The sequence below is a fragment of the Taudactylus pleione genome, unplaced genomic scaffold (assembly GCF_031769625.1).
Source record: "Taudactylus pleione unplaced genomic scaffold, aTauple2 ptg000674l, whole genome shotgun sequence".
In the NCBI taxonomy this organism is placed as follows: Eukaryota; Metazoa; Chordata; class Amphibia; order Anura; family Myobatrachidae; genus Taudactylus; species Taudactylus pleione.
This window is the reverse complement of record NW_028285076.1, coordinates 336,100-348,169: the sequence shown is the minus strand read 5'-3', so window position 1 is coordinate 348,169 and position 12,070 is coordinate 336,100. Positions and strand designations below refer to the sequence as shown.

The 12,070-nt window shown below is 44.5% G+C and overlaps 1 protein-coding gene across 1 annotated transcript; it reads left to right on the top strand.

The window, feature by feature from the left end:
* Positions 1 to 1,890: 1,890 nt before the first annotated feature.
* On the top strand, positions 1,891 to 3,488 carry LOC148478154 (uncharacterized). The gene is made up of 4 exons (XM_088455859.1): positions 1,891 to 1,928; positions 2,021 to 2,040; positions 2,350 to 2,373; positions 2,639 to 3,488. Exons 3-4 carry the CDS (start codon positions 2,369 to 2,371, stop codon positions 3,411 to 3,413), a joined length of 780 nt encoding a protein of 259 aa, XP_088311985.1. The 5' UTR covers positions 1,891 to 1,928; positions 2,021 to 2,040; positions 2,350 to 2,368; the 3' UTR covers positions 3,414 to 3,488.
* Positions 3,489 to 12,070: the final 8,582 nt, after the last annotated feature.

Genomic DNA, 12,070 nt, shown 5'->3' with positions numbered 1-12,070 from the left:
TATCTGTGATACTAGTGTATGGGGACAGTGGGCCATTCCGCAAACGGAAGGTAAGCAGGAGATATCTGTGATACTAGTGTATGGGGACAGCGGGCCATTCCGCAAACGGAAGGTAAGTCGGAGATATCTGTGATACTAGTGTATGGGGACAGCGGGCCATTCCGCAAACAGAAGGTAAGTAGGAGATATCTGTGATACTAGTGTATGGGGACAGTGGGCCATTCCGCAAACGGAAGGTAAGTAGGAGATATCTGTGATACTAGTGTATGGGGACAGCGGGCCATTCCGCAAACGGAAGGTAAGTCGGAGATATCTGTGATACTAGTGTATGGGGACAGCGGGCCATTCCGCAAACAGAAGGTAAGTAGGAGATATCTGTGATACTAGTGTATGGGGACAGCGGGCCATTCCGCAAACGGAAGGTAAGTAGGAGATATCTGTGATACTAGTGTATGGGGACAGCGGGCCATTCCGCAAACGGAAGGTAAGTAGGAGATATCTGTGATACTAGTGTATGGGGACAGCGGGCCATTCCGCAAAAGGAAAGTAAGTAGGAGATATCTGTGATACTAGTGTATGGGGACAGCGGGCCATTCCGCAAACGGAAGGTAAGTAGGAGATATCTGTGATACTAGTGTATGGGGACAGCGGGCCATTCCGCAAACGGAAGGTAAGTAGGAGATATCTGTGATACTAGTGTATGGGAACAGCGGGCCATTCCGCAAACGGAAGGTAAGTAGGAGATATCTGTGATACTAGTGTATGGGGACAGCGGGCCATTCCACAAAAGGAAAGTAAGTAGGAGATATCTGTGATACTAGTGTATGGGGACAGTGGGCCATTCCGCAAACGGAAGGTAAGTAGGAGATATCTGTGATACTAGTGTATGGGAACAGCGGGCCATTCCGCAAACGGAAGGTAAGTAGGAGATATCTGTGATACTAGTGTATGGGGACAGCGGGCCATTCCACAAAAGGAAAGTAAGTAGGAGATATCTGTGATACTAGTGTATGGGGACAGTGGGCCATTCCGCAAACGGAAGGTAAGTAGGAGATATCTGTGATATCTCCTGCTTCACCTTCTTAATGAATGGCCCGAATACTTAATTGTCACAATTGCAGGTGAAAATGTGCTTTTTCACCTGCTTTTGTGAAAATTAAGTGATGATGAATAGGCCCCTAAATGAGCTCTTCTGACTTTAAAACGCAAAATAAATAATTGTTTTCTCTGGGAAAACTGGATTATATATATTTTAGTCAAATAAAGAGTGTTACTACGTCATCTAGAGGGTAAAGTACCTTTGAGTTGAAAATAAATAACAAATAAAGTATTAAAGATTTTATCTCAAGGACCCTACAATAATTATTTACACAGTAAACTTTTCAAGGTACCATCCTTTTATATTGTAATTTCTTGATTTAAGTAGATAACTGCACACGGTATGCAACTAAACTTACTAGAACAGTTGTATACAGTATATAAATGAATATTAATAAATAATAGTTAATAAATAAGAACAAAAAATAATAATTTTGAACAACCATCAGCTGAGCCGACATTGTACTGATCTGATATTTCAATTCAAGATCTCTATGATATAGTGCCAATGTTTCCTGTAGCGCTGTACAAAGTATGGAGCGTGTACAAAGGTTCATGACAAAGTATTGTAAGACATGAGGACATAAAAACTTTTCATGTCTAAAAGGTATTACTGATATGTATAATCCCACAGGAAATGTCTACGTTTAATTCTGATAAATTAGATCGTAGTTTCCACTGAAAAGAAAAAAAAATTAACTTGGCTATTACCTAACATCTGACTCCTGATACATTCTAATTTTAACATGAATATTATGATTTATTCACAGGTTTTGCTTTACTAGTCCTTTTCAGGCACCAATAAACCCCACCCGCAGCCATGGAAGGAGGTAGGATCATTGGATTAATAACTAGACACAAATCATTGTGTGTCAGGTATTTCCATCAAACTTTCCTAACACATATCCTTTTTTACTTTTAGCACCAAACCCCTCTAAGAAGGTAAGATAGTAAAGTTATATGACACACACATGGTGGGATGCATTCATTGATCAACTTTAAATATGGTAAATGAGATGTAAAGCTGGGCATCCACTATACAGTTTTCTGTCAGATATCTAGCTGGTTGGAATGAAAACCTGGTAATATATGGGAGCAAATGACATGAGGCAATGGCTCTTTTTCAAGTGCACTGTCTTATGTCACTATTTAAAAATGGAGGTGGGGGCGCGCCAATGCTCTCTCTGGCACATCGTCAAACCAATGCAATCCCTAACTTGAAATTTGTTTTTTGTTTTTGTTTTTTTATAGCCTTCTGGAAATATACAAAATGAGGTAAGTTTCTTATGTGAAATATGAGAATAAAAATGGAAATGCTATACTATTGCAATAGGAGGCATATTACTAATTGTGTTTGTATATAGGAGTATTTTAGTGTCTCTTGGCTGTCAGCTCATATTACAGTACATAGGGATTAGCAAATGGTGAAATACGTTTGTCAGTTATGGTGTTAACTTTGGGTCCATAATCAAATATATTTTATACATTATTATTGTATTTGTATTTTTATATTGATGTTAATTTCAATGTATATTTACAGACTGCATTGGATGATGGGAGACAAGGCAAGGATCAAAGCCAGAGCCGTGGACAACAAAGTCAGAGCAGTGGCCAGCAGAACCAAAGCTCTGGACAACAGAGTCAGAGCAGTGGCCAGCAGAGCCAAAGCTCTGGACAACAGAGTCAGAACAGTGGCCAGCAGAGCCAAAGCTCTGGACAACAGAGTCAGGGAAGTGGCCAACAGAGTGGACAACAGAGTCAGGGAAGTGGACAACAGAGTCAGGGAAGTGGCCAGCAAAGCCAAAGCTCTGGACAACAGAGTCAGAGCAGTGGACAACAGAGTCAGGGAAGTGGACAAGGTAGCGGATATCAGCAGGGACAGGGTGATAATCAATCCAGTGGCCAACAAAGCAGTGGAAACCAGCAACAAGGCAGAGGGCAGCAGGGCAGTGGATATCAACAAGGGCAGGATCAAAGCAGTGGACAGCAGGGAAGTGGATCTCAGAAACAAGGCCAGGACCAAGGTACTGGACAGCAGGGTAGTGGATGCCAACAAGGGCAGAGTCAAGGCAGCGATCAACAGGGTGGTGGATACCAGAAACCAGGACAGGGTCAAGGAAGTGACCAACAAAGCCAAGGCAGTAGCTGTGGCCAAGACAGCCAGAGTTCAGGTCAACAGGGTCAGAGCAGAGGGCAGCAAGGTCGTGGGAGTCAACAAGGGGGGCAGAGTCAGGAAAAAGTACAAGGGCGTAGTGGACAGGATTCTTCTTATAACTTTAGACAAGGAAAAGATAAGCAATAGACCAATCGAATAACAGTGAAACCTCTGTGTTTTCATGATGACGCATTCTGTACTGTATAACCTCTCTGTGTCTCTGTGTAGAACTAGTTACAAGCATATAAATAAAACATATTCTGTTTCTTGCAATTGCAGATTTTCATACTTGTGTATGTTTCTAATGATATCACTCTGGCTCTGTGACCTTAGAAAGTAATCACATTGAAATTAGTACATCCACCTAATGTAGGTTTTTTAAAGTAATTAGACATATTACAACATTTTTGCAAATAAATCTAAAAAAGTAATTTAGAAGTGATGTTCCATGTCCACCAGTTAATGCAGATGCTCTCAAACGTTCAATACATACTCCTTTATTAAATAATCAAAGAAAGTTATATCTACATACTGTAATTGAACTTGAAGTTAAATAAAGTTAACATCAGAAAATTGGAACAATCACTATTTAACATAATACACACAATTATAACTCCATATCAGGAATATTACCCTTTTCAAGTGCTTTCAATCCAAAAATTGTATACGCTGGTACTCTTGTGTAACAATTATACACACCTCCATAGGTTACCAAAGTAAATAATTTGATTTGGTCCTGGACCACCAACTCAAGCACCCCAGGGTGCCACAGCACCCAGTTTGGGAACCACTGGATTAGTAACTTTAGGATAAAAAAGGGAATATACTTGGACTGTGGGGCAGGGTTATTGTTTTAACCACACTTGCTGACTTTTTAAGTCTCCTCTCTGGGAGAAGCCCGTAGAGGAGATGTAGCTGGCTACTTCGGGAAGCGGGGCCGGGCTCTTATGTCATTAGGCCCTGCCCCTGTCACGGCCCACCCCATAGAGAGCCGCGGTTCCCAGAAATTATCTCCACATCCTGCCCACTTCACTAGAAAGTGCGGGGATCCGGACACTCTTCTGGGGGTCCGGGAGACTACCTGAAAATTCAGGAGCTTCCAGCAACTTCTGGGAGAGTAGGTAACTGTGGTTTTAATCCTCTAGTGTAATATAGCTATTATCTATCTCTGGCCACCAGAATCATTTCTTTGGTTGAATCTGGACATAAACAGTAACTGCTGAAGCATTGCATGTACAACAGCACATGTTTACACTATTGCCATTGCTGATAAAAAAACAAAACTAAACAATACACATGTGAACCCATTTATTGTTTAATTGAGTATTTCCCTGATAATTAACAAGCACCAATTTATCTGAGCTATTTAACAATGATTGCTAGTCAGAACACCACTTCCAAAATGAGGCTGTCCCAGTGAAGCACTTTCCCATTGACAAATCTTTCACCAAGACTTTAATGCAAATTTCAAATGACCCTTTCTTTGCTGTGAATGACGGAGTTAGTGTTTGATAGGTGCATAAATATTGGGACATTGACAGAATTTTCATATTTTGGCTTCTATTCACCACCACAATGGTTTTGAAATGAAACAATACAAGAGGTGCTTTAACTGCAGACTTTCAGATTTAATTTGAGGGTAATTACATCCAAATCAGGTGAACGGTGTAGGAATTACAACGGTTTCTATATGTGCCTCCCACTTTTTAAGGGGCCAAAAGTAATGGGACAAACTAAACAATCCTAAATCTAACTTTCACTTTTTAATACTTTGTTGCAAATCCTTTGCAGGCAATTACAGCCTGAAGTCTGGAACGCATAGACATCACCAGACTAGGGGTGTGCACCGGCCACTTTTCGTGTTTTGTGTTTTGGTTTTGGATCTGGATCTTTCTTCGTGTTTTGGATCTGGATTGGTTTTGCCAAAACCACCCTTCCGTGTTTTGGGTTCTGGGTTTTGTGTTTTGGATCTGTATTTTTTTGAATAAAAGCATAAAAACAGCTAAAATCACAGAATTTGTAGGTTTTTCTGCTCCTATGCTATTATTAACCTCAATAACCTTAATTTCCACTCATTTCCAGTCTATTCTGAACACCTCACACCTCACAATAGTGTTTTTATGTCCAAAAGGTTGCACCGAGGTAGCTGGATGACTATGCTAAGAGATACGAGTGGGCGGCACAAACACGTGACCCATCTAGGCGTGATACTGCAGTGGCAGACAGGATGGCAGTTTGAAAAACTAGGCCCCAAACTGTACATAATGCAAAGAAAAAAAAGAGGTGCAAGATGGAATTGTCCTTGGGCCCTCCCACCCACCCTTATGTTGTATAAACAGGACATGCACACTTTAACAAACCAATCATTTCAGCGCCAGGGTCTGCCACACAACTGTGGCTGAAATGATTGGTTCGTTTGGGCCCCCACAAAACAAGCTGGCAATTAATGTGTCCCTGCACAAACTGGCTCTACGGAGGCAAGATGTCATCCTCATCCTCCTCATCCACCGATTCCTCACCCTCTTCAGTGTGTACATCCTCATCCTCACAAAGTATTAACTCGTCCCCACTTGAATCCACCACCACAGGTCCCTCTGTACGTTCTGGAGGCTGGTCTCCCTGGAAGAGCTGATAATTCATTTTGATGAACATCATCTTCTCCACATTCTGTGGAAGCAACCTCCTACGCCTTTCGCTGACAAGGTTTCCGGCTGCACTAAACACTCTTTCGGAGTACACACTGGAGGGGGGGCAACTCAGGTAAAATAGAGCCAGTTTGTACAGGGGCCTCCAAATTGCCTCTTTTTCCTGCCAGTACAGGTATGGACTGTCTGACATGCCTACTTGGATGCTGTCACCGATGTAATCCTCCACCATTCTGTCAATGGTGACAGTATCATATGCAGTGACAGTAGACATGTCAGAAATTGTTGCCAGGTCCTTCAGACCGGACCAGATGTCCAAACTTGGTCCTGCCTGCCCTGCATCACCGCCAGCGGGTTGCTTAAGATACCTAAGTTTTTTCCTGGCAGCCCCAGTTGCGGGAGAAAATGAAGAAGGAGCCGTTGATGTGTCACGTTCCGCTTCAGCTGACAGTGTGTTCACCAGCAGGTCTTTGCACCTCTGCAGGCTTGTGTCGGCCGGAAAGAGAGACACCACATAGGCTTTAAACCTAGGATCGAGCACAGTGGCCAAAATGTAGTGGTCTGATTTCAACAGATTGACCACCCTGGAATCCTGGCAAAGCGAATGAAGGGCTTCATCCACAAGTCCCACATGCCAAGCGGAATCGCTCCGTCTTAGCTCCTCCTTCACTTTCTCCAGCTGCTTCTGCAAAAGCCTGATGAGGGGAATGACCTGACTCAAGCTGGCAGTGTCTGAACTGACTTCACGTGTGGCAAGTTCGAAGGGCTGGAGAACCTTGCACAACACGGAAATCATTCTCCACTGCACTTGAGTCAGGTGCATACCCCCTCCTTTGCCTATGTCATAGGTGGGTGTATAGGCTTGAATGGCCTTTTGCTGCTCCTCCATCCTCTGAAGCATATAGAGGGTTGAGTTCCACCGTGTCACAACCTCTTGCTTCAGGTGATGGCGGGGCAGGTGCAAGAGTGTTTGCTGGCGCTCCAGTCTTCGGCACGCAGTCGCTGAATGGCGAAAGTGGCCTGAAATTTTTCGGGCCACCCAAAGCGTCTCCTGCACGCCCCTGTCGCTTTTCAGAAAATTCTGCACCACCAAGTTTATTGTGTGAGCAAAACATGGGACGTGCTGGAATTTGCCCAGATGTAATGCCCGCACAATATTGGTGGTGTTGTCAGATATCACAAATCCCCAGGAGAGTCTAAGTGGGGTAAGCCACTGGGCGATGATTTCCCTCAGTTTCTCTAAGAGGTTGTCGGCGGTGTGCCTCTTACTGAAACCGGTGATACACAGCGTAGCCTGCCTTGGAACGAGCTGGCGTTTCAGAGATGCTGCGACTGGTGACGCTGCTGCTGTTGCTGCGTAAGGTGATACATCTACCCAGTGGGCTGTCACAGTCATATAGTCCTTAGTCTGCCCTGTTCCACTTGTCCACATGTCCGTGGTTAAGTGGACATTGGGTACAACGGCATTTTTCAGGACACTGAGGACACTTTTTCTGACGTTTCTGTACAGTCTCGGTATCGCCTGCCTAGTGAAGTGGAATCTAGATGGGATTTGGAACCGGGAACACACTACCTCCAGCAATTGTCTAAATCCCACTGCACTAATGGCGGATAGACGCACGTCTAACACCAACATAGCAGTCAAGGCCTCAGTTATACGTTTTGCTTCAGGATGACTGCTGTCGTACTTCATCCTCCTCGCTAAGGACTGTTGGAGGGTCAATTGTTTAGTAAAAGTAGTGGTGTTGCTACTTCCTCTCTGGGATGATGAACGACTCCCAGCAGCAGCAACAGCAGCAGCGGCAGCAGGAGGCGTAGCAATGCAGGATCCTCCGGAGGAATCCGGGATAGGAGAGTCAGTCATGCCAGTGACATGGCCTGCAGGACTACTTCCGATCCTGACTAAGGAGGAAATTGACGAGGAGGGAGTTGACGGTGTGGTTTGCAGGCGCTTGGATACAACAGGACAACGGGATTTAGGTGTCCCTGGACTGCTTACGGTCTTAGCCAAAGTTTCTGAACTTGACAGTAACTTATTATGAACGCGCTGCAGGTGCCGTATAAGGGAGGATGTTCCTAGGTGGTTAACGTCCCTACCCCTACTTATTCCACCTTTACATAAGGTACATATGGCAAGACAGTTGTTGTCCGGATTTGGATAGAAATATTGCCAGACCAAAGAGGTGGAATGTTTGGTCTTCTGCCCAGGCATGACCGTGATGGGCTTTTTCATCCCACGGACAACAACTGTCTCCCCCGGAGCCTAATTTAAACACACCACATCACCATCAGAATCCTCCTCGCCAACTTCCTCCTCAGCGCCAGCTACACCAGTATCCTCATCCTGTTGTACTTCAACAGTGACATCTTCAATTTGCATATCAGCAAGTGGACTGTGGGTGCTCCTTTCAGCACTTGCAGGGGGCGTGCAAATGGTGGAAAGAGCCACCTCTTCCCGTCCAGTGCTGGGAAGGTCAGGCATCACAACCACCACCACACTTGGACTCTCCTTGGGGATTTGTGATATCTTCTTAGAAAGCACAGTTCTTCGCTGTACTTTTGCCAGCTTAACTCTTTTGATTTTTTTAGTGGGAGGAGGGCTTCCATCGTCATGTGAAGCTGAACCACTAGTCATGAACATACTAGGGATCGACCTTAGCCGTTCCTTGCCACTCCGTGTCATAAATGGCATATTGGCAAGTTTACGTTTCTCTTCAGCTGATTTAAATGTTTTTTTCAAGGTCATTTTCCTGAACTTTGTCATTTGGGATTGTATGTGCCCTCTATTATGACATTGGGCATCGGCCTTGGCAGACGACGTTGATGGCATGTTATCGTCTATGTCATGACTAGTGGCAGCAGCTTCAGCACTAGGAGGAAGTGGTTCTTGATCTTTCTCTATTTTATTTTTATCGGAGAAAGTTTGGTCCTCCATTTATGTTATATCGATTTGATATATACGTGTGGCTAAACACAGAAAATATTTCTTTATTTTTGCTGGATAGTAGTGCACTTTGTGGGTTACACCAGCCTTTAAGAAATGAGCCAGCCGGCTCTTTACTTATGGGACACAGGCGCACGCTTGGCGCTGCTCCTTTGTTGATGCACGTGCGGCTACTGCGCACACAATTCACAAACACAGAAAATAATTTTTTTTTTGGTTTGGACTGGAGTGTACTTTGGGGGTTACAGCACCCTTTAACGGTCAAGCCAGCCGGCCCTTTACTTATGACACAGGCGCACGCTTGGCACTACTTTGTTGATTCACGTACGGCTACTGCGCACACAATTCACAAACACAGAAAATATATATTTTTTTGGTTTGGACTGGAGTGTACTTTGGGGGTAACAGCACCCTTTAACGGTCAAGCCAGCTGGCCCTTTACTTATGACACAGGCGCACGCTTGGCACTACTTTGTTGATGCACGTGCGGCTACTGCGCACACAATTCACAAACACAGAATATAATTTTTTTTTTGGTTTGGACTGGAGTGTACTTTGGGGGTTACAGCACCCTTTAATGGTCAAGCCAGCCGGCCCTTTACTTATGACACAGGCGCACGCTTGGCACTACTTTGTCGATGCACGTGCGGCTACTGCGCACACTATTCACAAACACAGAAAATATATATTTTTTTGGTTTGGACTGGAGTGTACTTTGGGGGTTACAGCACCCTTTAACGGTCAAGCCAGCCGGCCCTTTACTTATGACACAGGCGCACGCTTGGCACTACTTTGTTGATGCACGTGCGGCTACTGCGCACACAATTCACAAACACAGAAAATATATTTTTTTTTGGTTTGGACTGGAGTGTACTTTGGGGGTTACAGCACCCTTTAACGGTCAAGCCAGCCGGCCCTTTTTACTTATGACACAGGCGCACGCTTGGCACTACTTTGTTGATGCACGTGCGGCTACTGCACACACAATTCACAAACACAGAAAATAATTTTTTTTTTGGTTTGGACTGGAGTGTACTTTGGGGGTTACAGCACCCTTTAACGGTCAAGCCAGCCGGCCCTTTACTTATGACACGGGCGCACGCTTGGCACTACTTTGTTGATGCACGTGCGGCTACTGCGCACACAATTCACAAACACAGAAAATAATTTTTTTTGGGGTTTGGACTGGAGTGTACTTTGGGGGTTACAGCACCCTTTAACGGTCAAGCCAGCCGGCCCTTTACTTATGACACAGGCGCACGCTTGGCACTACTTTGTTGATGCACGTGCGGCTACTGCGCACACAATTCACAAACACACAAAAAATATTATTTTTTTAGCACTTGGGGGGAGCACCCCTGATGGACAGAGCACCCCCTGGACAACACTACAGCACCCCTTTAGGACTGGGACACTGCACAGGACTTTGGAGTGGACACAGCCCCTATGGAGAACTGACTGCACAACACAGTCCAGCCAGCCCCTATGGACTTTGAAGTAGTGGACAACAGCAGCACAGCACAGCACAGCACAACACTACTCTGCACTACACTACACTACACAGCCCAGCCAGCCCTAACTCCCACCCTCCCTCTTCACTGTCAACAGCCGAGTGAGAAAATGGCGCCGACGCGGGTACCTTATATAGGTTCCAAAACCCGCGAGACTCGGAAGGCGGGATGATGACGTTTTGCCTCGATTTCAGATCCGAGTCAGGCGGGAAAAGTCGAGCCTGACTCGGATCGGCCTCGGATCGGGGGGGTTCGGATTTCAGAAATCCGAACCCGCTCACCCCTACACCAGACGCTGGGTTTCATCCCTGGTGATGCTCTGCCAGGCCTCTACTTCAAATGTCTTCAGTTCCTGCTTGTTCTTGGGGCATTTTCCCTTCAGTTTTGTCTTCTACAAGTGAAATGCATGCTCAATCGGATTCACGTCAGGGGATTGACTTGGCCATTGCATAACATTCCACTTTTTAGCCTTAAAAACTCTTTGGTTGCTTTTGCAGTATGCTTCGGGTCATTGTCCATCTGCACTGTGAAGCTCCGTCCAATGAGTTCTGAAGCATTTGACTGAATATGAGCATATAATATTGCCTGAAACACTTCAGAATTCATTCTGCTGCTTTTGTCAGCAGTCACATCATCAATAAATACAAGGGAACCAGTTCCATTGGCAGCCATACATGCCCACGACATGACACTACCACCACCATGCTTCACTGATGAGGTGGTATGTTTTGGATCATGAGCAGTTCCTTTCCTTCTCCATACTCTTCTCTTCCCATCACTCTGGTACAAGTTGATCTTTGTCTCATCTGTCCATAGGATGTTGTTCCAGAACTGTAATGGCTTTTTTAGATGTTGTTTGGCAAACTCTAATCTGGTCTTCCTGTTTTTGTGGCTCACCAATGGTTTACATCTTGTGGTGAACCCTCTATATTCACTCTTGTGAAGTCTTCTCTTGATTGTTGACTTTGACACATATACACCTACCTCCTGGAGAGTGTTCTTGATTTGGCCAACTGTTGTGAAGGGGTTTTTCTTCACCAGGGAAATAATTCTTCTGTCATCCACCACAGTTGTTTTCCATGGTCTTCCGGGTCTTTTGGTGTTGCTGAGCTCTCCGGTGCGTTCTTTCTTTTTAAGAATGTTCCAAACAGTTGATTTGGCCACACCTAATGATTTTGCTATCTCTCTGATGGGTTTGTTTTGATTTTTCAGCCTAATGATGGCTTGCTTCACTGATAGTGACAGCTCTTTGGATCTCATATTGAGAGTCGACAGCAACTGATTCCAAATGCAAATGTCACACCTAGAATCAACTCCGGACCTTTTACCTGCTTAATTGATAATGAAATAATGAGGGAATAGCCCATACCTGTCCATTAAATAGCTTTTGAGTTGATAGTCCCATTACTTTTGTCCCCTTAAAAAGTGGGAGGCACATATAGAAACCGTTGTAATTCCTACACCGTTCACCCGATTTGGATGTAATTACCCTCAAATTAAATCTGAAAGTCTGCAGTTAAAGCACATCTTGTTTGTTTCATCTCAAAGCCATTGTGGTGGTGAATAGAGGCCAAAATATGAAATATGAAGTTATTAACTCAGTGGTTCCAAAAACTATTTTGAATCACGGTGCTCTAGAGTATCAGCATTTTATCAAGGCAACCCTAAGGGAAAATGTTTCTTATTGAGAAATTCAGAAAAAAATTAATTAAGTAAA